Source organism: Bos javanicus, chromosome 27, assembly GCF_032452875.1.
Source record: "Bos javanicus breed banteng chromosome 27, ARS-OSU_banteng_1.0, whole genome shotgun sequence".
In the NCBI taxonomy this organism is placed as follows: domain Eukaryota; kingdom Metazoa; phylum Chordata; class Mammalia; order Artiodactyla; family Bovidae; genus Bos; species Bos javanicus.
In genome coordinates, this window is record NC_083894.1 from 16,283,850 (window position 1) to 16,309,744 (window position 25,895).

The following is a 25,895-nucleotide window of genomic DNA, read 5'->3' on the forward strand; positions in this document are numbered from 1 at the left end:
GAGATCATTCTAACCTTACCACTGCCTCCGGAACTCAGTCTATCCCAGGGATGATAAATTCTTCTCTCAGCCTCACCTGCACAGTCATTCATACCTACTACTGCCTGCCTCACTTGGGGTGAAGAGCCATTGATCTTGGATTTTGTTCTGCCAAGTGGAATGGAAGAAACCTGTGAAATGTGCACTTTTGCAAGGAAGAGATGGGTTATCTGAACCTGGAAGATTAGCAGCGCAGCTTTCCATGTCGGCCTCTTACCTTGGTTCCCTGGGCGTTGCCACAGGGCTCCAGGCTGGCCGTGCAGGGGAGACCTGCGGGGCTGCAACTGTCTGGGTGCAACTTCTGCTGTAAGATCCTCACGTAGCCTTCGTGGAAGGCAGGGGTCTGATTTGCTGGGGGTTCAGTGGGCTTCCCAGGTGGCGCTAGTAGTGAAGAATGTGCCTGCCAATGCAGGAGACATAGGAGACACAGGTTTGATCCATGGGTTGGGAAGATCCCCTGGAGGAGGGCTTGGAAACCCCCTGCAGTATTCTTGCCTGGAGAATCCCATGGACAGAGGAGCAGTCCATAGGGTTGCAAAGAGTTGGACACGATTGACTTGGCACACACAGTGGATCCTGGGTTCTGCAGTAGTAACCCAGAGGCAGTAATAAGTAAATTCCTGGTGGTAGGAAACAGTCCTGGAATGAATGATATTAATTCTTATGTAACACAAATTCCAAACTTGTCAGTGACCAACCACCACAACTGATATCAGGTAGTTATATTCCATGCCACTGAACTGACTTGACATTGACACAGAATTTGACCATTCACAAAATACTGGGTAGGTAGAAAGAACTAAAGATGGAGGGGACTGACTGAAAGAAAACCACAAGGTCTGAGTCATTCATAAACCACACAGTAAGAAACTGAAGAGTTAAGGGCTTACTCCACAAATAAATTCCCCAGATTTTGTAATATCCGGCTGGATTCCCTGAAATGATTTAAAAAAAGCAAAACCCCACAACTTCAACTTTTACTTTAGTGTGCAACACAGATACTGTGGGTGTTGTTTTATATTTAAAAAGAAAAAAAGTGGTTTGCAGTGAAAATCTTTTATCTTCACCAATAGTGTCCTAAAGGATGTTTGAATAGGACTTGAAGGGCTTGCAGTGTAATCCTTGGGCTTTTTTTATTTTTATTTTTTATGCTTGGGCTCTTGCTGGTCAGGGAATGACCTCCTTTGGGCAAAAGAGGACAGCTTTAAATGTGAAGCTCCTCCGGGATATGCTAATCATTTTCAAGTTGCCAACTAGAACCAGCGGTGCTGGACTGGTCTCTTTATTACCCATCATGTGTTCAATACAAGGGGAAACAGAAAGAGCACTTCACCCAGTCAGAGCGTCAACAAACAGATGTGTGTAAGAGGCTAAGAGGGCCAGAGGCTGGCCTGACTTCACTTTCATGAGGGCGAATGGACAGAGAGGCGTGGGGCAGCACCGAGCCTGAAAGTCAGCACTGTGCCACCAGCATAGCAAGCTGCAGAAAGCCGAGCACATGTACACATGTGATACGAGGTTAGCCAAGGGCTCCCGCATCTGTCTCATTCCTCACCGAGGTGTGGGAAACATCTAAGGTATACTTAAAATTTATTAAAGTGGGAGCCACTTTCATTCACATCTTGTAGATTATGAATGGGCATTCACGTCTAATGAATGAGTATGTCTTTAGGCTCAAGATGAAGCAATGGTGGCTCAAAGAGGTAAAGAGATTAGTTCAAGGTCACCTGCAAGGACAGAGTCAGGAATAGGACTTGATATTCATATCCCAGGTGAAAGTTATGAGCAACGTAGACAGCATATTAAAAAGTAGAGACATTACTTTGCCAACAAAGGTCCAGGCTATGGTTTTTCCAGTAGTCATTCCAGTAGTCATGATGCTTTTGAACTGTGGTGTTGGAGAAGACTCTTGAGAGTCCCTTGGACAGCAAGCAGATCCAACCAGTCCATCCTAAAGGAGATCAGTCCTGGGTGTTCATTGGAAAGACTGATGTTGAAGCTGAAACTCCAATACTTTGGCCACCTGATACAGACAGCTGACCAATTGAAAAGACCCTGATGCTGGGAAAGATTGAGGGCAGGAGGAGAAGGGGACAATACAGGATGAGATGGTTGGATGGCATCACCGACACAATGGACATAGGTTTGGGAGGTCTCCAGGAGTTGGTGATGGACAGGGAGGCCTGGCGTGCTGCAGTCCACGGGGTTGCAAAGGGTCAGACATGACTGAGCGACTGAACTGAACTGAACTGATGTATCCTAGGTCCATGTCATGTTGTATTATGAGGAAGATAAAAAATGACAGGAGCACGTATAGCAGTCATTCGCAATTCTCATTATCATCTAAAGCAGTGGTTCTCAACTGGACACAGTCCTGGCCAGGGGACTTTTGGCAATATCTAGAGACATTTGATTGCCACACCTGGATGACGCGGGTACTAGTGGGTAGAAGCCAGAGATGTTGGTAAACATCCTACTATGAACAGAACAGCCCCTCAGAACAAATAATTATCTAATTATTAGTAATTAGTAAATTACTAATATTACAAATATTAGTAATGCCAGGGTTGAAAGGTCAGTATTAAAAGAGAATGAAAAGGGGATATTTCAGGGACAGCAAGGAAGAGGTTTCAGGACTTGGGAGTCTGTGCTTTTCTTCAAAGCAAGTCTTAATAAGAAAGGAACTCCAAGAGGAAGCTGATGTTGGCTGTGACTGAGAAAGTGCAGCTGTGCGCTTTTTCCTGTCCCAGACAGAGAATTTTAGGCCACCAAGGATCCCAGCTTCTAACTTATTCTTGGGTCTCTATAGACCAAGTTCTGGATTTTTCCTGAGATTTTGTCCAGTAATTCCCTATTTTCATTAAGCTTCAAAAGCATTCTACTTCACTGAGGGGGGTGGGGGTGGGGGGAGAAAGCTTTAAGAGAAAAGTATTTAACATTAGAATTCTAATCTGCAAAACATTAGTCGAAGAGAATTCTTAGAATACTTGGTGTCAATTTGAAAAGAAGCTCTGTTTAATATGGAAGAGTTCCTACACAGGTAAGACTCTTATTCTATTTTCATTTGAATAGACAAGAATATTTCGGAATCCTTATATTATTTCGAAGGCTTTAGAAATTTCACTAATTTAGCGAGATCAAATTTAGGAAAATATTATTTGGTTTCCCAATGATGTATATCGCTTGTCAGAGTCTTTCTGTTTCTCTCAATAGAGTTGGAGGCTTATCATTATAATCTTTGTACTAAGGCTTTAGGATAGAGATGGGGTTTCATGAAGTTAACAGTACAGGGAAATAAGGACCTTACATAATTTCATGTATCAGTTTTCCACAAAAAGCTTTCCTGGCATAAATTCGTTATTCTATGTTTGAACTGCATAAAGAACAGTGCATTATAGACATATGCTTTTTGTGTAGCTGAAATGTACTTTTATTTTTATTTATTTATTTTTGGCCGCATGGGATCTAGTTCCCTAAAGTGAAAGTGTTAGTCAGTCAGTTGAGTCCTACTCTTTGTAGACCCCATGGACTGTAGCCCCCCAGGCTCCTCTGACCATGGGATTCCCCAGGCAAGAACAGTGGAGTGGGTTGCATTTGTTCCTCCAGGGGATCTTCCCAACCCAGGGACTGAACCCACACCTCCTGGGTCTCCTGCATTGCAGCCGGATGCTTTACCACTGAGCTACTAGTGCTCATTACAACTAATCCTCTCTTTCCAGGTCTCCGAGGAGGTAACACTGTCTAAAGGGAAATGGGCTTGCAGAAGAGCAGGGATCTACAATTGGCCCCACCTGCTCCACAATCCTGGAAGAGCTGAGTTTCAGTTCTCTACTGTTCCAAACATCAGTTAGTCCATCAGACCTCCCTTGTTTTCTTTTCAGATGGTGAGACTCCAGTTAACCTGGAATTAATGATTAACAGTTGCTATTTGAAAATGTGGTTAAGGGCAGCTTTGGCCAGAGGGCATCCTCATTTTGAGTTTGCCCAATGGTTAGGAAGTGAAGAAGTGAAAGTGAAGTTGCTCAGTCATGTCTGAGTGTTTGCAACCACATGGACTGTAGTCTACCAGGCTCCTCTGTCCATGGGATTTTCCAGGCAAGCAAGCTTCTCTCTGGTCACTTGTTTGAATACACAGTAAAACGAGAGAGAAAAAAAAAATCAGTGTATTGAAAAAGCAAGCACCTCTACCAGAGTACATGTTTGATATGCAAAGATTTTAAGTACTTTCACAGGCATTCTGCACAAGGAAACGATGTTACATCACACTGGGAATCAGTAAAAGTAAATATTAAAGTTAAGTGAACAGTACCTGCAAAAACTCCTTTAGAAGAGGATGGCCATTTTGGAAGACAAAAAACATTCTTATTAAGAATTGCAACAAACAAGGTTTTTCAGGTATGATTTCAAAAATTATTATTTAAGACGTCTCTCAAACAATTATTCCCTGATGTGCCTTTTTCTGTGGAGTTAAAATTTTTTTACAATAGAGAATAAAATGTGTCTGATTTAATATTTTGGAAGTTCTTAGTTAATATCCATAAGCAATGTGGGAGGAGATTGCAGAATGGAAGAAGAGTGATAGTTTTTACTCAGTAGCAAGTATTTTAGAAATTGAAAAGATATTCAAGAGTAATATGAACACATCAGAAGACAATCTGTCTCATAGATTTCCCTTGAGACAGGAAAACTGTCTAAAGTTTTCCATAGAGATGTCAATTCAGGGCTCTGTGAAGATAAGTATGTGTGTAGAAGACCAAGACAATCTAGGAATATATTTGCAACCTCATTTTAAAAATAGAAAATTTTAGAAGTAGAAAATCAGTTATAGCTTCTTTGATAGATTTAGAAAAGAAACTTCAACAATGGAAAGAAAGGAAATGAATTGGAAGAGAAGATAAATATGGAAAAATGGAGATGGAGAGAGGGTCAGATGATCATGAGAAATGTCTGATTAATAGTGAGCTGGAGGCAAAAGAGAGGGAGGGAAGGAAGGAAAGGGGACGACCTTTCTCTCTAAGTCCTTGGTTCCTCTCAACCGTGAACGTGCTGACCACTGCACAACCAACCATGCTGAGGAACATTCTAGGATTGGGGGGAAGATAAAATTCACCATTATGATAAAGAGCTCTGCGACTACTATCGAATTATTTACTCCTCTCCCTCCAAATTTCTTGTAAACTCTGACATCAGTAAATTAATTATAAATTCATGTCTTATGTTCTAAACATATGCACATTTTTCATTTTTTGTAGGATGACTTTATTATATCAAATGGTACATTTCGCTTTATTTGCCTCCGTTGCTGGTGGTAAGTAGAATTTTATCTTTAGTGTGGACTGGAAATAGCTTGGTTCCCTGACTTATGGATTAGAAAACAGGAGGGCATAAACCCAAAAGGGAAAATCACACATTGTCTTCTTAATATTTTATTTAAGAAGGTCTAGTCGTGGGTCTAAACCTGCATGGTAATTACCATCAAACTAGTAATGAGTGATAATGATATTTTGAGATATCTGAAACTGTAGTGTTTTCAAATCTGCTATTTTTATTATGACAAAGGCACAGGTCCTGTGGACACTAATGCATTTTGCTCTTACATTAGTCATAGAAAGATAAGCCATATTTTAGTTAGAAGTTAGTGAAAATAAAGTTGAAATTTCTCCCCATTTAAGTCCATGGACTACATAATCCTCTAAGCCTCTAGTGATAATTTCTACTGTTTTTTTACCTATATACTTTTCTACATACTTACTGGCATGTTGATTATTACTGAGATAAAATTACTAATTTTTAGTTTTACTTATTTTTTTGTTGCTACAATAAGTTTGAGTTATATTTTGTTCTGCCCAAATATTTTAATTTTTGTTATATATATTTATATATTTAATAAGACCAAGGGTTATATCTTAGTATTTGTCAAGGAAAATATGCCAAGATTAAAAACTCCAATACATTTATTCAGTGATTAAAATAGTAATGACCTAAAAATCCACAATCTGGAATATTAGATGTTTCTTTCTAGAAATAGAAGAAAATTTCAATTTTATGTAATTTAGTTTTGTTTGTTTGTTTGTTTTCATTTTCTGAATGTTGAGTTTTTTTTTTTATTTTATTTTTAAACTTTACATAATTGTATTAGTTTTGCCAAATATCAAAATGAATCCGCCACAGGTATACATGTTTGTATTTTTAACTTATTTATGGTTTCAGTGGAAGGGGCTTCCATAATTTTTCTAAGAGTCTAAAGTTTTTGTTACTAAAATGACCTATTTGTTCGGCTTTGTTTTATTAAAATATAATTGATGTACCACACTGTATATGTTTAAGGTCTACACCACAATGATTTTACTTACATACACCATGAAATGACGGCCACAATATGGCCATCATCTCATATAGATACATTAAAGAAACAGAAAAAAATGTGTTCCTTATGATGCTATCTTGTAGGATTTACTCTCCTAACTTTCACATATAATGTACTGCTACTGCTAAGTCACTTCAGTCGTGTCCGACTCTGTGCGACCCCATAGACGGCAGCCCACCAGACTCCCCCGTCCCTGGGATTCTCCAGGCAAGAACACTGGAGTGGGGTGCCATTGCCTTCTCTGATATATATATATAACGTATAGCAGTGTTAATTACATTTATCATGTTGTACATTACATTTCTGGTACTTATTTATCTTATAACTTGAAGTTTGTACCTTTTGACTTTTTTTTTTTTTTTTTGGCCATGCCATGCGGCATGCAGGGTCCTAGCTCCCCAGTCAGGAATTGAACCCATGCCCTCTGCATTTGGAGCACAAAGTCTTAACCACTGGACTGCCAGGAAATCCCCCTTTTGACTATCCATATCCAATACCCTTTTCCTCCAGTGACTTTCTCTGGTATACACAAATCTGATCTCTTTTAAAAAAATGTTTATTTTAAAAATATAATTGATGCACGATGCTATGTTAATTCCTAAAAACAAAACAAATGAACGAACATAATGAAACAGAAATAGAGTCATAGAAACACAGAACCAACAGGTGTTTGCCAGAGAGGAGGTGGTAAGGTGAAGAGAGAAATAGGTGAGGGTGATTAAGACGTCCAGACTTCCAGCTGCAAAATAAATGATTCATAGTAATAGACTGTACAGTGTGGGGAACATAGTCAATAATTATGTACTATCTTTGTATGGTGACCGATGGTAACTAGATTTGTCATGATGATAAACTGAAATGTACAGAAATATCCAATCACTGTGTTGTGCAACAGGAACTACCATAGTGTTGTAGGTCAATTGAACTGGTCCATTTAAAAGACTGAAGTGATATGATACCTTATCCCATCAAGGGTCATCAAACGCTACCCAAAGCAGTAGGTACCCAAAGCAGTAGGTACCCAAAGTTGGGTGGCTACCCAAAGGCTACACGGAGCCTTTGTTTCACACAAGCATGGTGTTTAGACATAGAGAAGCAATGGGGAAAGGAAAAACAGAGACCATTCTAGACCTGGATGGGGTCCTAGAAGGCATTTTTGCCAGAAAAGATCTGAGAAACAAATCAATTACTCGCAAAGCACCCACATCTCCAATCACTCAGAAGCGCCGTTCTATTGAGACACACATGCCGTTTTATAGTTTTCTTTTCTATCTATGGCTGCTCATCCAATAAACTAAAAGTGTTGATGGACCTGGTTTCTAAGTTCTGGCACATTTCCCGTTAAGTAGACCTATTTCACTTGCTTTTGTGAGATTATTACCTGATTGGACATGTGCCCCATGAAATCCAAAATCACATGCGTCATGTATTACAACCTAGAGTGTGTGACCACGCTGTTCCAAGATGCCTGCTTTAAAGGAGGAGACATCACTGTGGCTTTCGCGCCAAATGCCAAGCACTGCCAAATCATCTGCACCCACCATCCAAGGTGCTTGCTCTTCACTTTTATGACTGAATCATCATCAGAAGATCCTACCAAGTGGTAAATGTTCGCTTTTCTATGTAGAGGAAATAGATTGTATATGACAGACAGTTACCAGCAATGAACTGTCATCTACCATTTTATAAAACTTAATGTTAACATTGGAAGATGTATCTTCCTTCAACTGAAATATTAAATATTTACAGAAGAAAGAGCAGCATTTAGGCAGTTCAGGAGGAACAGATGTGCCCCTCAGTGTGGACTTTCCAACTTCTCTGGTGGTCTCAATATTAGTGATACTCTCTGTCTGATTTTTTTCTACTTTAAAGCCAGTTCCTCATTTTGTTCTTTGCCTTTCAATTGATTATTTATATTTTATATTATTCAAATTAGAACATTTCCCTCAATGATGTTATTAGAAAAAAATTTCATTGTTTGTAAAGCTAATTTGAAAGAATAGTACAATGATTTCATATCATCCCAAAACTTTTTGCCATTTTTGTCTTCTCTATTATGTATGTGTAGATGTCAAAGCATGTGAAATAATTTGAAGCCATCGTAATATTTCACCCTTAAATATTTCAGCATACATTATCACACACAAAAGACATTAAAAATTAACAAGAATCCCTTTATATCATCTCAGTTGTCCTTCCAATGTAATTTACAGCAATTAACCAGAATCTTATCAAGGTTCACAAATTACATTTGGTGGTTTTGTCTCTATAGTCATATTCTTAAAAATCTTGGGACATTCCACTTACCATTTTTGTTTTCATATTGAGTTTAACATTTAATAATAAAGCTTTACTGCAGAATGACATCATCAACATCTTTATGCACTATTGCTGCACTCAGTATTTACATAGTTCCCTGAACTTAAAAAATTTAGTATTCTAGAATTTACCTCTGAGGTTGGCAAAGTTTTTCTTAATAGGCAGAAAGTAAATATCTTAGGCTTTGTGGATCCAATAGCAAAATCAAAGATATTATATAACTACTTATATAATGATTCAAAATATAATCATTGAAAACTGTAGAAACCATTCTCAGCTCATGAACTATATACTAAAACAGGCAGAGAGCTGCATTTAACCAAAAGTCCACAGTTCACCCACTCCTATTTTGTGTTTGGAAGGAACATTTTATGTCCTCTTTTCAATGTCAGGATGTTGGAATGAAAACCAAATTCACAGTCTCTTAAGAAAATATTTGTTTTGGCATGAGATAGAGGAACTTGTTTCCTTCTCTTTGACTCTCTGTGGGCTGACTTTTAAGATCCGTTATTTTAAAATATACATTTTTACCCAGTAATGGTATTTCTTTAAAAAAAACAGGTATACTTGCATCCTGAAAGACAGTGTTACAGAAACACTGCCAATGGTGAATATGACAGGAGCAATTTCTGGATATTCTTCCAAGCAATGCTTGCACCACATAAGTGGTAAGACGTCTTGCTAGAATTGATATTCATTAGTTACTGTGATGTATACATGTAGTTACACCAGCTATGGTTTTCTGGATATAAAATAAAATCCTGCAATATGGAAACAAACCCTCTCAGTGAAGTACTCGTCACATAGAGTAAACACTAGCACACACGCGTGTCTCCCCCCACCACTCCATATGTTGTGCTTGTGCTTAACCACTCAGTTGCGTCTGACATTTTGTGGCCCCATGGACATAGCCCGCCACGCTCCTCTGTCCATGGAATTTTCCAGGCAAGAATATTGGAGGAGGGTGCCATTTCCTCCTCCACATGATTTTTCCGACCCAGGGATAGAACCCCTGTCTCTTGTGTCTCCTGCATTGGCAGGTAGATTCTTTACCACTAATGCCACCTGGGAAGCCCCACCCTATTACAGTCCATTAATATTTATCTCATCGGACACATCCAACTACATCAGGTCATCATTCATTTTTCCCCCCTCTCCTTTCCAGCTTAAAGTTTTATATGAAAGTCCTTATTAAATATATTAATTCAAATCAAGGAAAGCAGCTCTAAAGGTTGAGATGACACTTGCCTTAATAGTGAAATAGATACTAGTATAGGTTAGTGAGTGAATCAGTCCATTAGTGGAGTGAAGGAGACGAGAGGCCAGTTCATAAAGCTGAAGCAGAAATGTACAAGTCTCATGTTGCTGCAGTGTAAGAAGGACACTGGCATCCTCTTACTGTTTCCATGGAAGAGTAGGAATTAAGCAGATTAAAACAGAACTAGAGGATTTCTGAGAAAAAGTCAGTGAAAGAGTAAGTCTGGAGGAACAGTGGCTGAGATTGAATTATCGGCCTTGACCCCAGAGACTGGAAAATAACCATATATTCTGATTTCACTTCCAGCTTGCAGCAAAGACATGTATGTGGACCTAAACATGAAGGGGATGAACTATAACAGCTCCCTTGCCCAGAGCGCTCGGGAATGCCAACAGAGGTGTACAGATGACACGCACTGCCATTTTTTTACATTCGCCACAAGGCACTTTCCAAGCATAAAGGATCGGTGAGCGAGCTGTGGGCTGATGGAAAACAAAACGGAAAACGGAATTCTTTTTTTCCCTATCAACTTGATGTCAAATTTTATTTTTAACCCATGCAAGACAATTCTAAAAATACTAATACTATAGATTTTTTGGTGAAAAATGTATTTAAAGTCCAACGTGGATGCACTTCCTTTTATAATACAAAATCTGTCTTTCAGTGACACTTATCAAAAATGTTAAATCCACCTCCTAGCTAATTTATTGTTGTTGCTGTTTAGGCTCTTTAAGTTATGTCCAACTCTTTTGTGACCCCATGGACTATAGTCCACGAGGCTCCTCTGTCCACGGGATTTCCCAGGCAAGAATACTGGAGTGGGTTGCCATTTCCTTCTCCAGGAGATCTTCCTGACCCAGGGACTGAACCGGTGTCTGCTGCTAATTTATAGAGTGCTACATTTCTTAATTGGCGATTTTAAAACAGTTGCAATGGTCAGTCAGTCCCCTTCTCAGCCTAAAGGATGCTACAGCCTGAACTTGTAGAATCAAAAAGAAAAACCTACTCAGATATCCTCCCAAATAACAGTTCCCCACCTGAGACAAAGTAACGGAAACCTGTGTGAAATACTTTAAAACTTGTCCCGCTACTAGATTTTGAAATATTCCAGGGGTAAATATATTCTGTAAAAATATAAAAGGATCTGATTTGCAATTTATTAACTTTTTTCTCTTACATATTTTTAGGGAAAATATCATTAACTTTTAAATTTAGAAATATTTGAGATATTTTGGATTTGTATAGGGAGCTACAATTATCTGGAGCTTCCCTGGTGATTCAAGGGTAAAGAATCTGCCTGCAATGTAGGAGCCATTGGAGGTGTGAGTTCAGTCCCTGGGTTGGGAAGATCCCCTGGAGAAGGAAGGGGCAAACCTTTCCACTATTCTTTCCTGGGAGATTCCATAGACAGAGGAGCCTGGCAATCTACAGTCCATGGGTTTGCAGAGAGTCGGACATGACCGAAGTGATTTAGCACACACACGTGCTACACTTATCTGAAATCCAACGATGAAAGAAGAACTCAAAATGACTAGTATTTGGATTTTAACATTCTGGTCTACACATTCACAAAAAGGAGATGAGCGGAAATAAAGTGTCAAAGATTTACTTGAAGAAAAGCAATGAATGATAACACAAGATGAAGTTCTCAAATCAATAATTAAGGTTTTGTGGTTTATCTTTAGCTCAGCTCAAATCCACCTTTCTACATATTTTATGTGTAAGATTCAATGCAAAGTGAACAGCAAGCCAGGACATCAGGAGTTGCTAGGTATTATTTGAAAAGTAAAAATGGTAAAATTGAGACAAGCTTGAGATGTCTTTAATTCCTACATCTCCACTCTTCATGTTACTACTCATCTAAAGCTGTCATTTTACTGATGAAAAAATAAAACTGACAAAGTTCACAGAACCACCAACTCCCAGCAGAGATGGGACTCAAGAGCAGCTGTCTAGTCTCTCAGATCAGTTTTCAGAGCAATTCTTTAGCTTTCATGCCCAGGCCACCTCTAAATGTGAATTTTTTATCATCTTATATTTTTCCTTACTTGCGTTTGGAGGGATAAAATAATTTTCCATTTTGGTCTTTATTTAGTAACACTTGTCTGTTGAAGAACACCCAAACAGGGACACCAACCAGCATAACGAAGCTCCACGAAGTGGTATCTGGATTTTCTTTGAAGTCCTGTGGCCTTTCTAACCTGGGTAACTATTATTTTCTTAATGAGGTAGTTTAGCCATTCAGTGCTAATGATATGTACAATGGGCCTCACTTAGGATACCAATTTGTGCTCACTAATGAAGTGGACCCATTGACCTTTTATTTTCCTCATGAGAAAAATCCATAATGGTCTATATGACTAAAATTTACATTGGAATTTAAAGCTTACAGCAATCACTTCAGTTATCCTAATTTTAAAAGTGTAAAAGATCTTGGGATAAACAAATCTTTTAAAGTTACTAGTAAGACCTTGTTTCTTTAGAGCCATTTTAGGTTCACAGCAAAATTGAGAGCAAAGGATAAAGATTTCCCTTTACCTCCTGCCCAGACATGTAGTCAGCCTTGCCTGTTACCAGCATCCCTCACCAGATGGTACATTTGTTACAACTGATGAGCCAACATCATAATCACCCGAAGTTCACAGTTTACATTACGAGCCACTCTTGGAGTCATACATTGTATGGGTCTGAACAAATATATAGAGGCATGTTTCCATCACCAGAGTACCATTCAGAATATTTTCACTGCCTTAAAATTTCTCTGTGCTCTGCCTGTTCATCCCTCCCTCATCGCCCAGCAAATTTTTTATATGGAATTTACGAATACCGTGAGTGGGGTTTTACTTTTACTGACGCTACCAATGAACTGACCCTCTGAATATGATGTCTTCTGCTGTGCAGCTTGTATTAGGGACATTTTCCCCAGAACGGCGTTTGTGGACATCACCATTGACACTGTCGTGGCCCCAGATCCCTTTGTCTGTCGCAGCATCTGTACTCACCATCCCAGTTGTCTGTTTTTTACCTTCTTGTCTGAAGAATGGCCAACAGCATCTGAAAGGTAAAGAGTTAAGATTAAGGGTCATGTGTTATCTTTTAAAACAATTGATCAAAACCCACCCTTGAAAATTCTGAGCAACTACAAATTTTATCTAAATGTCTCTCTAGAATAGATAAAAACTGCAAGGAAGAAATCCTAGCTCCTCTCTTTCCATTTCCCACTTACTGACCGCAGGACTTTTGCTTTTTTTTAGGTTAGGGAGGTCTTTGCCTTCAGCAAAAGGAGAGCAACAGAGGATTAGATGATTAGATACTATCAGCGACTCAATGGGCATGAATTTGAACAAATTCCGGGAGATAGTGAAGGACAGGGAAGCCTGGTGTGCTGCAGTCCATGGGGTCCCAAAGAGTCAGACACAACTTAGTGACTGAACAATGACAACGAGAGAGTTGCTAGTTCCGAATAGAAGGAAGAAAATAACGATAGTCACTGAGAGGTATCGTAGCCCAATGCCTGGTTTAAGATCATTGATCCAGGAGTACAAAGAGCTGGAAATAGCAGTGACCTGTCAAATTCAAAATGGAGAGGGGGAGAAACAGTGGCCTTCATCAAAAGAATTGGGGATAATGGTGGAGGACGCTTTGAGAATTTAGGCCATTTCCCTACTGATGCATATTAACACAGGAAACTGTAATAAAAGCACAGGAAATTGCTATGATCATCAAAAGGATGTTTGTTGCCCCCATTAACAAAATTCACTAAAAAAAAAAGGAGAAGTCATCTTAAGACTATTTGCTTAAAAATCTAGATTCTGAATTCTTAAGAGTCCTTGGCATTTGCTCGACACGGCTGTTCATTCCTGCGGGGAGTGTCCCCCAGAGGAATTCAGCCAAAATAAGCCCTTGAGCTCCTGTCCATCAAGCAAGACTGGTTTTTTATTGGGGGAGGATATAACTACAGAAGTATCAATACTAGCTGTGTCACATGAGAATATGTTACTTTCATTTTCTCAATATGGTTCTAAACATGGGGATGCGATAAGCACACTCGATAGATTAAAAACCCTGTACTACTTGGGCCAGAGTGGAAGTAAAACAGAAGTGATCAGATTGGGATATATTGTTAATGTAGAGCCAGTAAGATTTGCTGATGGATTGAATACCAGCATGAAGGAAAAAGTCAGTGATGGCTGCAAAATTTTTTGGCTCAAGAAAGTTGCAAGGTTGGAAACACCAATGAAGAAATGAGGGAGGATTTCGTATAGAGTTGATTTCAAGAGGGAAGAGGTGTCTGGTAGTCAATGAGAAAGAAATATCGAATTGGCAGTTAAAAAGAGAGATTTAAGGCAGTGATTAGGTATCCCCAGCTGGTAATTAATGCTGCTGAAACTGATGAGATCATCAAAAAATTGAACAGAGAGAAGGAGGGCAAAGACTGAACCTTAAGGCACTAAAAATTTCAGAACTTAGATGCCTTTGTAAGGTGTTATTTTGTCTTAATCACGGTTCTCTTTCTTTCATATTCCATTTGTAAAATTCCCAGTCAATACCTATAAGAGGAAGTATTTGATCATCATTACAGGGTGAGAGAAGAACCTGGGTGCTACAAGCCAAGGCTTGGCCTCTTAAATTTGAATTAATGAATATTAAATAAAACTAAATCTTCATTTCCTCAGCTGTATTAGCCGCATTTCAAGAACTCATGAAATGGCTGGCTAGGAGAAGGAAATGGCAACCCACTCCAGTGTTCTCGCCTGGAGAATCCCAGGGACGGGGGAGCCTGGTGGGCTGCCATCTATGGGGTCGCACAGAGTCGGACACGACTGAAGCAACTTAGCAGCAGCAGCAGTGGCTGTTGTAGTGACTAGCATAGATGCAGAGTGTTTACGTCATTGCAAAAAACTGTTGGACATCACTGCCCTGGATTGTGATTTTGTACTAGTTAGGAAAGGTTACTTCCTCCCAGAGAAATGCCACCTGGGTGTGGAGCCTGCATTTATCTCTGTCTAAGCCTACAGCAGATTTCTAGGCAGCATGAACATTCCTGGATGGTTGAGATAGTCTAGGAAAGTTGAGAGAAAGGAAATGAAAAAGAAAGGTGCTAGGAACAGTGATGTTGAACAGAGCAAGCTCAGAAGATTTAGAGGCAGTTTGGAAAATTTGTCTGCAACCTATGCAACCTACAGTCTGACTCAGTGTACTTTCAAAATGGGAACTCCTTCCCTATTAAATACCAACAGGAACTGATTTCTATATGCGCTATGAAAATGTCTTCTTCTTTGATATGGTTTACATGGTGCCTCTTGACGTTTCTTTTTCACTCTTAGAAATCTGTGTCTCCTTAAAACATCTTCAAGTGGATTGCCAAGCGCACGCTTTAGAAAGAACAGAGCTTTTTCTGGTTTTAGTCTACAACACTGCCAGCACAGTGTCCCAGGTAATCAGTGCAAGCCCTTTCTTCTGATCAAGGTCAACAAATGGGCGGGAGGGTTTTGCCTTTCACATCTCAATATGTGCTTCTGCTGTGCAGTGTTCTGCCATTCTTCATTCTATCGCAACACTGATTTCTTGGGAGAAGAACTGGACATCGTAGACGCGGACAGCCACGAAGCCTGCCAGAAAACGTGTACCAACAGCATCCGCTGCCAGTTCTTTACCTATTCTCCATCTCAAGAATCGTGCAACGGAGGGAAGTAAGACATGTGTCAAGTCCCATAGACGCTCCTGTCCCAGCTTGTTGAGAGATGAGTTATGTTTATACCATTTTGCTTCCAACCTGCAGGGGTAAATGCTACTTAAAACTTTCTGCAAATGGATCTCCAACTAAAATACTTCATGGGACAGGAAGCATCTCTGGATACACGTTAAGGTTATGTAAAATGGATAATGGTGAGTTTAACGTCACTTGAAAAAAGTAATAGCCTGAAGGAGTTTTTTATACTGAGTATGTCGTGACTAAGAGAATCAGTAATAGCCACAGAGGGGAGAAAATTAGTACAACAATGAATGCAGTTGCAATTTTCTGTTATTTTCACTGCTGTCAATCAGGCTGACCTGTTTTAAAGGTAAATATTGGGCTTTAACTAAACTCTGCATTGCCTGGCATTAATTAAATATATGTTATAATCCCTGAGTCAAGAAGATCCCCTGGAGAAGGGAATGGCAACCCACCCCAGTATTCTCACCTAGAGAATCCCATAGACAGAGGAGCCTGGTGGGCTATAGTCCATGGGTTTGCTAAGAGTCAGACACCACTGAGTAGCTAACATTTTTTGCTTAAACATTTTATAATTTGATACATTTATATAACTAGTATTGCCTGCTGGGGCTCAGGTTTAGTCAACATTTTTATGTCTGTTTGTTGATATCACGGTCAAATGATCTTTCTTATTATCCTTTATAATAGAAATATCAACCAGCATCTTAATTAGTCATCTTCTTTCTACTGGTTGTTACTTGATCTTTAATTGAAATATAAATAATCATCTTATGTTGGGAAAACTATGTTATATATACAAGAAATATTCAGTAACTCCTTCTCCAGGGCCTTCAGATTTCCTGCGAGTGTTTGGAGTATTTATGAATATTAGCAAAAGTTACAGTAAAACCTTATTAACTTGTAACAATGAGTATGAGAGAGTGGAAATAAAAAGATTATCTATATTAAGCACAACCTATAATAATATAAAAATGATAATACCATATCAGCAGTACTTCCATTCCAGTGGCCAATTTCTGAGCCTAGTAACAAAAGATGGTTTGTAGCCAAACAACAGTAAGGGAAAGAATAGGAACATTCTCCCTACACGCATTCCTCCCTAAATTATCGTAATAACCTACGACGACATTAGTGTTCATTGATTTACATACACTGCATGTTTCTAGACTTTTATTGCTTACTGCCCAATATTATAATGCAATATAAATTAAGTTGCAGCTGAGATTTAATGAGTGAAATGGAAGTGATAATTATGCTTTGTAGTAGATTTCAAAATATGAAAATCTGTCAGAAATACTGGCTCTACTGAGAGATGAAGAAATAAATCCTGAGGTTCTGAGAACTTGTTTTGTAGAACACACAATGTTACATTGTGTCCAATATTACCCTCCTAGCTGGGAAATTCTGCCACTTTTGCCTAGAAAATCCCATGGATGGAGGAGCCTGGTAGGCTGCAGTCCATGGGGTTGCTAGAGTCGGACAAGACTGAGCGACTTCACTTTCACTTTTCACTTTCCTGCATTGGAGAAGGAAATGGCAACCCACTCCATCGTTCTTGCCTGGAGAATCCCAGGGACGGGGGAGCCTAGTGGGCTGCTGTCTATGGGGTCGCACAGAGTCGGACACGACTGAAGTGACTTAGCAGCAGCAGATGGGACTCTGGATGGTTCTAGCTTCTTTACAAAGACAGTCAGTTGAGTTGTATCTCATACCTTCTCTGTTTTTCTTGCAATAAATTTACCTAAGACAAAAAGGAGTATTTACGATCTTTCCATTGTGCTGGTGCTACCAAGCAATAGAAAGGATGCAGCCGATTTTATCGCCAGCAATGGTGACATCATTTTAAAAGGGGAGCCACCACTTACACCTTAAATTGCAGAATCCATTCTCTACCCTCCTTCCTTTCTAATGCTTCTTATGTTTCTAATGTTCCTCCTTATGTTCCTTTCTAATGAATCTGTGGACTCTGGTCTCTAAAGGTTGCAGATTATATCAGGTGTAGACTGACAGCTAAACAGAAACTATAAGATAAAGGAAACTAAAATCTTATGTCTTTAATGCACCTTCTGATAGAAGTGAAATGAGTTGATTAGGCTTTGCTGCATTAGATTAAAAATGTGCTAATATGCAAGGGAACATCTGACTGAGATGTTTATACCTTTCACTGTCATTGGTTTATACTATAACTTAACTTTCTGAAGACACAGAGCAATTGCCATCCAAAGAAACATCTATTAGTTCAAAATGCAAGGCCAAGCATGGGTATTTTCAGCACTTTGTTTGAACTGAGAAACGAACACCGAGATCTAAAACTCATCTTAACAAGGTCTTTATTTACATGTTCTTAATATATTTTAGTTACTGCTGACATATTAATTTTCCAAGTCAAGAAAGAACTGAGGGGTGAGTTTGAATCAAAGTCCTCGGAAATATCAAGGGTCGAGCATAAAAGCCCAATCTGTCAACAAGACCAAAGGGCAGAAGCAGTTCACAAACAGAAGACAAGCCGGGTTGGGGTGTGGGTGGAGCTGGAGTGAGCGGCCAAAGGGCAGCTGGGGTGGGAGGGCAGTAGGAGGAACTGGACAAAGGCTGCAAATGGAGTTCAAGGTGTTCACCTCTAACCAGAGTTCTCAAACGTCAGTGAGGCTGATCAAAACTTAGGTGGTCAGGGTCCACTGTTAGAGTTTCTGATTAACGACGTCTAAGGTGGGGCCCATGAATGATCATCTCTCACAAATTCCCAGGTCATGCCTGGGAGGTCCGTCTGGGGGCCACACTTGACAACCATTGCTTTAAAAGAACCGCTGCGGTTGTCATTTGAGGGAAGGTAAGCCTCGAAGTCCCAGATGAGACATTATTTTATTGTTGTTGTTCAATGGCTTGGTCATGTCCAACTGTTTGCGACCCCATGGACTACAGCATGCCAGGCTGCCCTGTCCTTCTCTATTATTTGGGGCATTATTTGGGAATGTGCAATTACAAGGTGACCCACTCATTCAGGTTTTATGTTCATATTATGCTTTGCCAACTTGAGTCTAAAGTATCTTCAAGTGAAGGTCACGGTACATTATTGAACCCAGGGCAGGGCGTTCTTCCCTGTGTGCCTGAAGGAATGTAACTACTGATGGAAAATGAAGATTTAGGAAGCTACTCACTGCAATCCTTCTGTCGTAGTGTGTACAACCAAAATCAAGACCAGAATTGTAGGAGGAACCCGGTCTGTTCATGGAGAGTGGCCATGGCAGATAACTCTGCACGTGACATCACCCACCCAGAGACACCTGTGTGGAGGCGCCATCATCGGAAACCAGTGGATATTAACAGCTGCTCACTGTTTCAACGAGTTCAGTACCATTGCTGGTTTTACTCGTTCACCATGCTCATGCATATATTAATATTAAATCTACTCTAGTATTTTATCTCAAAGATGTCAGTTTTCCTATTTGCTAAATTAATTTTCTGTCTTTAGTGGGGGAAAAGCAAAAAGGAAGAGCTGTTCATATTCTATACCAGCATCAGAAGAGGTGCGGGAACATGGCTGTTTGACTCCATAATATTCCACTTTTCTGGTTAAATGTATACACATCCCCAGGGGACTTCTGCTTACCTCCTGTTGAGTATATCACCTTCTGTGCACTGTCCTGGGCTTTGGGTTTAGGACTAAACTCAAAGAGAATTTCCCGCTTCCTGAATGTAATTTCCCACTTATTCTCCCTCTCCCCTCTGACTCTGTCTCCTCCTCCTCCTCCTCCTCCTTCTCTCTCTCTCTCCCTTCCTCTCTCCCCACCCCTCACTCTATTTCCAGACACAGAAAGAAGTGTTTATTATACATCATCATATTGGATTCCCTACTTCAGTCATTTTCATTACCGGCCAGATATAAAAGCTCCATCAAGAGCATACAGACTGTGTGTATCCCAGGGAATTTTAGTTGACCAGATTTCCTCTTTGCAATGCAGTATCTTCTGGGTTGTTTTTAGACTCAGATTTGTGGTTTTGTCGGTTTATTTTTATCATTATGCAGCTTACTCATAACTCAAAGATTTGAGGTCAATAGTCTCTTTTAGCTTTAACATATGGGACAGTGGGGTGCCAGAAAGTATGAGTGAATTTCTCAGGGTCACAGCCAATCAACAGCAGCACTGAAAGTAAAACCCAGAAATGTGTGTGTGTGTGTGTGTGTGTGTGTGTGTGTTGAAGGGTGGAAAAAGTATTCATTGATGTTTTTGTGTTTAATATAAGGTAAATGATAGCCCGGGACCTTCCATAAAAGAGGACTATGTGACTGAAAAATCTTAGCAGAAAATCACTTCTTTCCACCTAAAAGCCCCCCACTGGCTAGGAATAGTTAGTTAAATAGCACTGTATCTCAAAAGGTTGGGAATTACTTGCTAACGGAATTCTCTTTTCCTCTCTTGCTTACTCCTTAGGGTCAAGTCACCTAATGTGTTGCGTGTCTATAGCGGCATTTTGAATCAATCAGAAATAAAAGAGGATACATCTTTCTTTGGGGTTCAAGAAATAATAATTCATGATCAGTATGAAAAGGCAGAAAGTGGATACGACATTGCCTTGTTGAAACTAGAAACGGCAATGAATTATACAGGTATGGGAAATTTTAAACAGAACGTTGTCTACAGCGATGCCGGGCTTCACACTCCCAGGTTCCTGGCCTGACCTGGCAGTCCCTCCATGTATTACTGTCATTAAAAAGGGAGAAGGGCTGCAAAGCTCCCCTTTCAGTCCATTAAGACTGAGTGCTGGGATCTTCCCTGGTGGTCCAGCGGTTGAGATTTTGCCTTTCAATACAGGGGGTGCAGGTTTGATCCTCGGTCTGGGAGTTAAGATCCCACATGCCACATCCCACAGGCAAAACAAATTAGAGCATAAACAACAGAAGCAATATTGTAACAAACTCAATAAAGGCTTTAAAAATGGTTCATATTAAAATATATATATATATTCATATAAAAGACTGACATGCTGTCCTGATGATTGAATCTATTTTTTTGTGGGGAGGGGTTAAAATGGCAAGTTTTCTTCAGATTCACAGAATGACATGACTTCATAATATATTGGAATGTTAAAGATGGCTTATATCTCCTTTTTAAGGAAGAAAGGATGGCAAGTCAGAATGAGGAAGCAGTTTCTATAGCATCACAGACCTCGTGAGAGTGACAGTTAGTGGAGGAGGCTGTCTCTTGTTCCCTCCTCCTTGATGTGTGATAGATAACTCTGAACATGAGGAATGAAAATGTATGACAAAGAGGGGGGAAAAAAAAAAACCCGAATATAATAAACTGAGAACACACCCTAATCATAGAAAGTGAAGGAAGAGAGTTTTCCTGGGAAATGTGATGTATTCTGTTTCTGATAACTAAACTGTGATTTTTAAAATTTAGACTCTCAATGGCCCATATGCCTACCTTCCAAAGGAGATAGAAATGTGATGTATACTGAATGCTGGGTGACCGGATGGGGATACAGAAAATTAAGAGGTAAGAAACCACATTTCTCTGTCTGCTACAGCGGAAGATACAGAGCACAGTTTAATCACAACATTTTCTGCTACCTCAAGTCACACAGCTAAAATGAGAGTAAAATAATAACATTATTCAATTGCAGAAAGTGTATTCATAAAGATGGAAAGGCAAAAATCACCCAAATGAAGATGATACCTCACCTATTTGGGAATTTTAAATATGACAATCTCTTTAAAGACTCATTACTTTTAATGAAGTTTAATTCAAAACCTAGCACTTTTCAGTAAATGTCTTAGCCTGTTATCCAATTATTTTCTCTGGGAAGTAATTCCAGTTAGAGCCATAATTAATTTTGAGCTAAATTAACATGAAAAAAATGGTACAATAATGAGAATAACATCTTCTCTACACGCTGTAATTACAAAAAGTCTGTGAACTAAACCTGATTGTTTTTCCTTATAGATTTTTAAAATAGGTGCAATTTTTATTTTAAATATATGTACTTATATTTAAATTTATATTATATGTATGCGGTTATTCCACTTATAAACCAAAATTTTGTTTTAGACAAAATACAGAATACTCTCCAGAAAGCCAAGGTACCCTTGATGACCAATGAAGAATGCCAGGCAGGTTACAGAGAGCACAGAATAACCAGCAAGATGGTCTGTGCAGGCTACAGAGAAGGAGGGAAGGACGCCTGTAAGGTAACCCTGTCTTCAGCCAATTGAATAAACTCGAATTAGAATGTTTAGTGCATTAAACTTTTTTTAATTTTTAAGTTAAATTTTTTCACTAATTTATTTATATTTGGCTGCATTGGGTCTTTCCTGCTGCACAGGGGTTTCTCTAGTTGCAGGGCCCGGGGACTACTCCCGAGTTGCTCAGGCTCAGTAATGTGACACATGGGCTCAGTGGCTTCACAGTATGTGGGATCTTAGTTCGCAGACCAGGGATCGAACCCACCCCCGCCCCCACCTCTGCATAGGCAGGTGGATTCTTAAATCACTGGACCACCAGGGAAGTCCTCTGTTTGGTGTATTTTTTGAAAAACAGTTTTCTGCCAATGAGCAGGGAACACAGTGGGTTTGTTTTTTCCTTACCCTAGAATCTGACGTGGATAGATTGGTGTGCGGGACAGGTAATCTGCGTCTTTGAAGTTTATTAAAGGGCCAAGACAGAATTTCAGGTGAAATCATTCCCGGGGCAAGGTATTTAAGAAGCGAAGTCTGAACTGATCTGCGTGCCCTTTTCTTTTCTCTGTTTGTCACAGGGGGATTCGGGGGGGCCCCTGTCCTGTAAGCACAACGAGGTGTGGCACCTGGTAGGCATCACGAGCTGGGGTGAAGGCTGCGGCCAAAGGCAGCGGCCAGGTGTTTACAGCAACGTGGTCGAGTACTTGGACTGGATTCTGGAGAAAACGCAAGGCCCTTGAAAGGGTCCTCAGAGACCGCTCGACTTCCTGAAGGGTAAATCAGATCACTCCCTGAAAAGGGCTTGGATTTCACTGAAGAAGACACTGCACCTTCATTTTCCTCCACAGGCTACAATTCTGAGCCTGTAACAGACTGGAAGGGTTGGGTATTAGTAAGAAAAAGCAAACTGTCATGCTCCCCAAGCTCCCAGGGTTCCGTGATGATCCGAGTCTGACTTGAGTATCCAGGCTCTGTTTTGTTGGCTATACCTCTCCTAAACCAAGGATACACAATCAAGATTAAGATATTTAAAGATGAAAGCACAGCCAGATAAACCAGAAAAGAATCAAGTGGCGGCACCAAAGGATCAGGTAGAACTGCTCAAAGAAACCACTGTAAAAAGGTGTGGTGAATGAAACATGGGAAGCGGAGAAGATAGGAACTGGGACAGTCAGCATCCAATCGCAAGATTCTGTGCTCTGCGTACGGGGAACTCTTTTGGGAAGAAAGAACTTAACTGAATTTGATGGCAGGTTTCAGAATAATCAAGAATTCTTGTTGTTAATTTTTAAATGGGTTTGGGTAGAGACAAGCTATGAATAAGTGAGTGTGAATGTGGACTCCAGAATTTCTGTAAGGGAAAGGATTAAAAGCAGCTATCCACCTGGAAGTGGGTCCTCTGTTTGTGCATGGATTTCATATGCATTTGGCATAGTTTTGGGTACAGGAGGGCTGGTGAAGATGAAGGGGGTAAGCTAAAGACTAAGACAACCTGCCTCTGTGAGTGTGGGTTCACAAATCTACATTTATAGACAATAAATGTATTGGACAGAAATCAATGTAACATACACCAATCCTACAGGTGAAAATGATTTGGGAACACATGGATGGGGGTACAGCAGTGTCTTCAGCATTTTCAAGGCACCACCTGTATTCTCAGTACTGGGATGTTCCCTGTGATGCAAATATTTACATGGGTATTGTTTTAGATATGGTCTAATAATATAAATTTTGCACTATCTCCACCTGTTTTCAATCCATGCCAACAACCTGTGTCAAGATTCTATCTAATATGCACAGTATTGATTGAGCAGACTGAACTGGGGGGAATGCGGTGGTGAGCCAATCAATATATCTCTACCTTCATGAAGCTTCCAGTCTGGTTAGCAGGAGCCACAAAAGGAAACTAATTACACGTGTATAAAATACAGAGTTTTAAATGGAAATGAGGAGGCAGCATAGGGTTCTACGAGAAGGGAAGGGAAAGGAGAATTTGGAGCAGGTTCAAAGATTGGGATAAAAAGGAATTTTCCGAGGAAGACACAGTAAAAGCAAAAGTAAAAAAAAAAAAAAAATCAAAAAAGACCAGAATGGCTTTAAAACCTTGGCTACTGTCCTGCCTCATTAAAGACTCAGAGAAACTTTGCTCCATTTTGACGAAGAGGCTTGTCCCAGCTGATCCTCCCTTCACCCCCTGGGTCCTCCTCATCCTCTCATCTTCTGCTCTTATGGGCTTTCCCCACGGCCTACATCAGACTGGGGCAGAACAGGCCTGTCCCTGTCCTTGTGCAAGAGACTTTCCCACATTCTGGTTAAGGTCTTCAGAGTTCACATGTAGAGACTTCACTACTGCCCTAAGCTCCAGCAGCCATGAAGGGAGGTGCCGTGCTGTGGCAGAGGGTTCCCCTCTCAGCCCGCCCCTCCCCCAGATGGCCTGAAGCTGCCTGGTACCCTGGGGGGGTGGGGGGTGGGGCGCGCTTCTGGGGGCCTCTCCCGACATCCATCCCATTTCCCTCCAGGAGTGTGTATGCAGTGTTCATCCATCAGAGCAGGCAAGCTTCTCTTTCCTTCTGTCCTTCCCAAGGCCATCTACAGACTGAAACTAACTCTTCTAAGCAATTTTTCAACTAGGAGTGTGCCTCTGCGTGTGTGCACGCACGCTCATGCCTGGGGTGGGGGGTGGGAATGAATGAAAAGGAATATTTCTGATAACCACAACACTTAACACTCACTCAGCTTCACTGCTTGTCTGGGTCTTGATGATCCCTCATCTTCAGATACAGATTTAGTCTCCTAGGGCTTGGGTAACACATTGCCACAAACTGAACGCTTTAAAACAACAGAAACTCTTTCTCTCACAATTCTAAAGGCTGGAAACCTGAAATCAAGGTTCAGCAGGGTCATGCTTCCTCCAAGGCCCCCAGGGTAGGTCTTTTCTGGTCTCTAAATTTTAAATTATGGCCTTCTTAGATCTCTGGGGAGCTTCCCTGATAGCTCAGTTGGTAAAGAATTCACCTGCAATGCAGGAGACCCCAGTCCAATTCCTGGGTCGGGAAGATCCACTGGAGAAGGGATAGGCTACCCACTCTGGTGTTCTTGGGCTTCCCTTGTGGCTCAGATGGTAAAGAATCCGCCTGCAATGTGGGAGACCTAGGATCGATCCCTGTGTTGGGAAGATTCCTTGGAAAAGGGAAAGGCTACCCACTCCAGTATTCTGGCCTGGAGAATTCCATGTATGGTCCATGGGGTCGCAAACAGTTGAAGACGACTGAGCGACTTTCACTTTCACTTAGATTCCCCAGGGCACTCAGATGTGAAAGCAGGGTCCTGACCACTGCCCCACCCGGGATTCTTCAATTAGGAGCTTCTGGAGCAGCCATTTAAGCAATCCTTTAAGGATATCATTTCTATCATTTCATTCGATCCAAATGAGTTAAAATGGACATCCTAGAGTTAACAGGTTGTTAAGTGGATATCCTAGGCTTAAAATTTAGTCGGCCAACCAGTCAGCGATTAGTGTTGTTAATAATAATAGGAGCATCATTTTTGGCTAACAAGAGTAAGGGAAAGTGTTAGTCGCTCAGTCGTGTCTGGCTCTTTGAGACCCCACGGAAGCCTGCCAGGCTTCTCTGTCCGTGGAATTCTCCAGGCAAGAATACTGGAGTGGGTTTCCATTGTCTTCTCCAGGGAATCGTCCCAACCCAGAGATCAAACACGCGTCTCCTGCATTTGCAGGCAGAGTCTCTACCATCTGAGATACCAGGGAAGGCCAACAAGAGAAGAAAAGAACGCAACTAAGAATATTACAATCTGTCCGTCTTGCGGAATGCCTGCTGTGGGCTTTACGTCTTGTTATACCCTGTACTCCTCGTCACCGTCATCCAAGACAAGGTATTATTATCCCCATTATAGCATAATAACATGTTGATGCTTTTACAGGGGGAAAAAAAAAGACAAAATACCTTGCAAGTATTTTCCTCTCATTCTCCACTTCCCCTCTAGATGGCACTTTGGT

General features: G+C 40.5%; 1 protein-coding gene and 1 long non-coding RNA gene across 3 annotated transcripts in view; both read left to right on the top strand.

Moving 5' to 3' along the window:
* The first annotated feature begins 33 nt into the window (after positions 1-33).
* Positions 34-23,270, top strand: LOC133239895 (coagulation factor XI). Of its 2 annotated transcripts, XM_061404260.1 has the most exons (16): positions 34-3,079; positions 3,759-4,434; positions 5,292-5,347; positions 7,847-8,009; positions 9,287-9,393; positions 10,290-10,449; positions 12,079-12,188; positions 12,885-13,044; positions 15,311-15,420; positions 15,514-15,676; positions 15,766-15,872; positions 18,877-19,045; positions 20,133-20,308; positions 21,105-21,200; positions 21,753-21,892; positions 22,459-23,270. In XM_061404260.1, exons 3-16 carry the CDS (start codon positions 5,293-5,295, stop codon positions 22,618-22,620), a joined length of 1,878 nt encoding a protein of 625 aa, XP_061260244.1. In that variant the 5' UTR covers positions 34-3,079; positions 3,759-4,434; position 5,292; the 3' UTR covers positions 22,621-23,270. The 2 variants fall into 2 exon arrangements, with proteins under 2 accessions (XP_061260244.1, XP_061260245.1); XM_061404261.1 differs by having other exon boundaries at positions 34-4,434; positions 7,847-7,955.
* A 1,301-nt stretch (positions 23,271-24,571) lies between these two features.
* Positions 24,572-25,895, top strand: part of LOC133239893 (uncharacterized) — a 31,383-nt gene continuing 30,059 nt past the window's right edge. The window contains exon 1 of the long non-coding RNA XR_009734024.1: positions 24,572-25,771. This is a non-coding gene — a long non-coding RNA (uncharacterized LOC133239893). The remainder of the gene's footprint in view (positions 25,772-25,895) is intronic.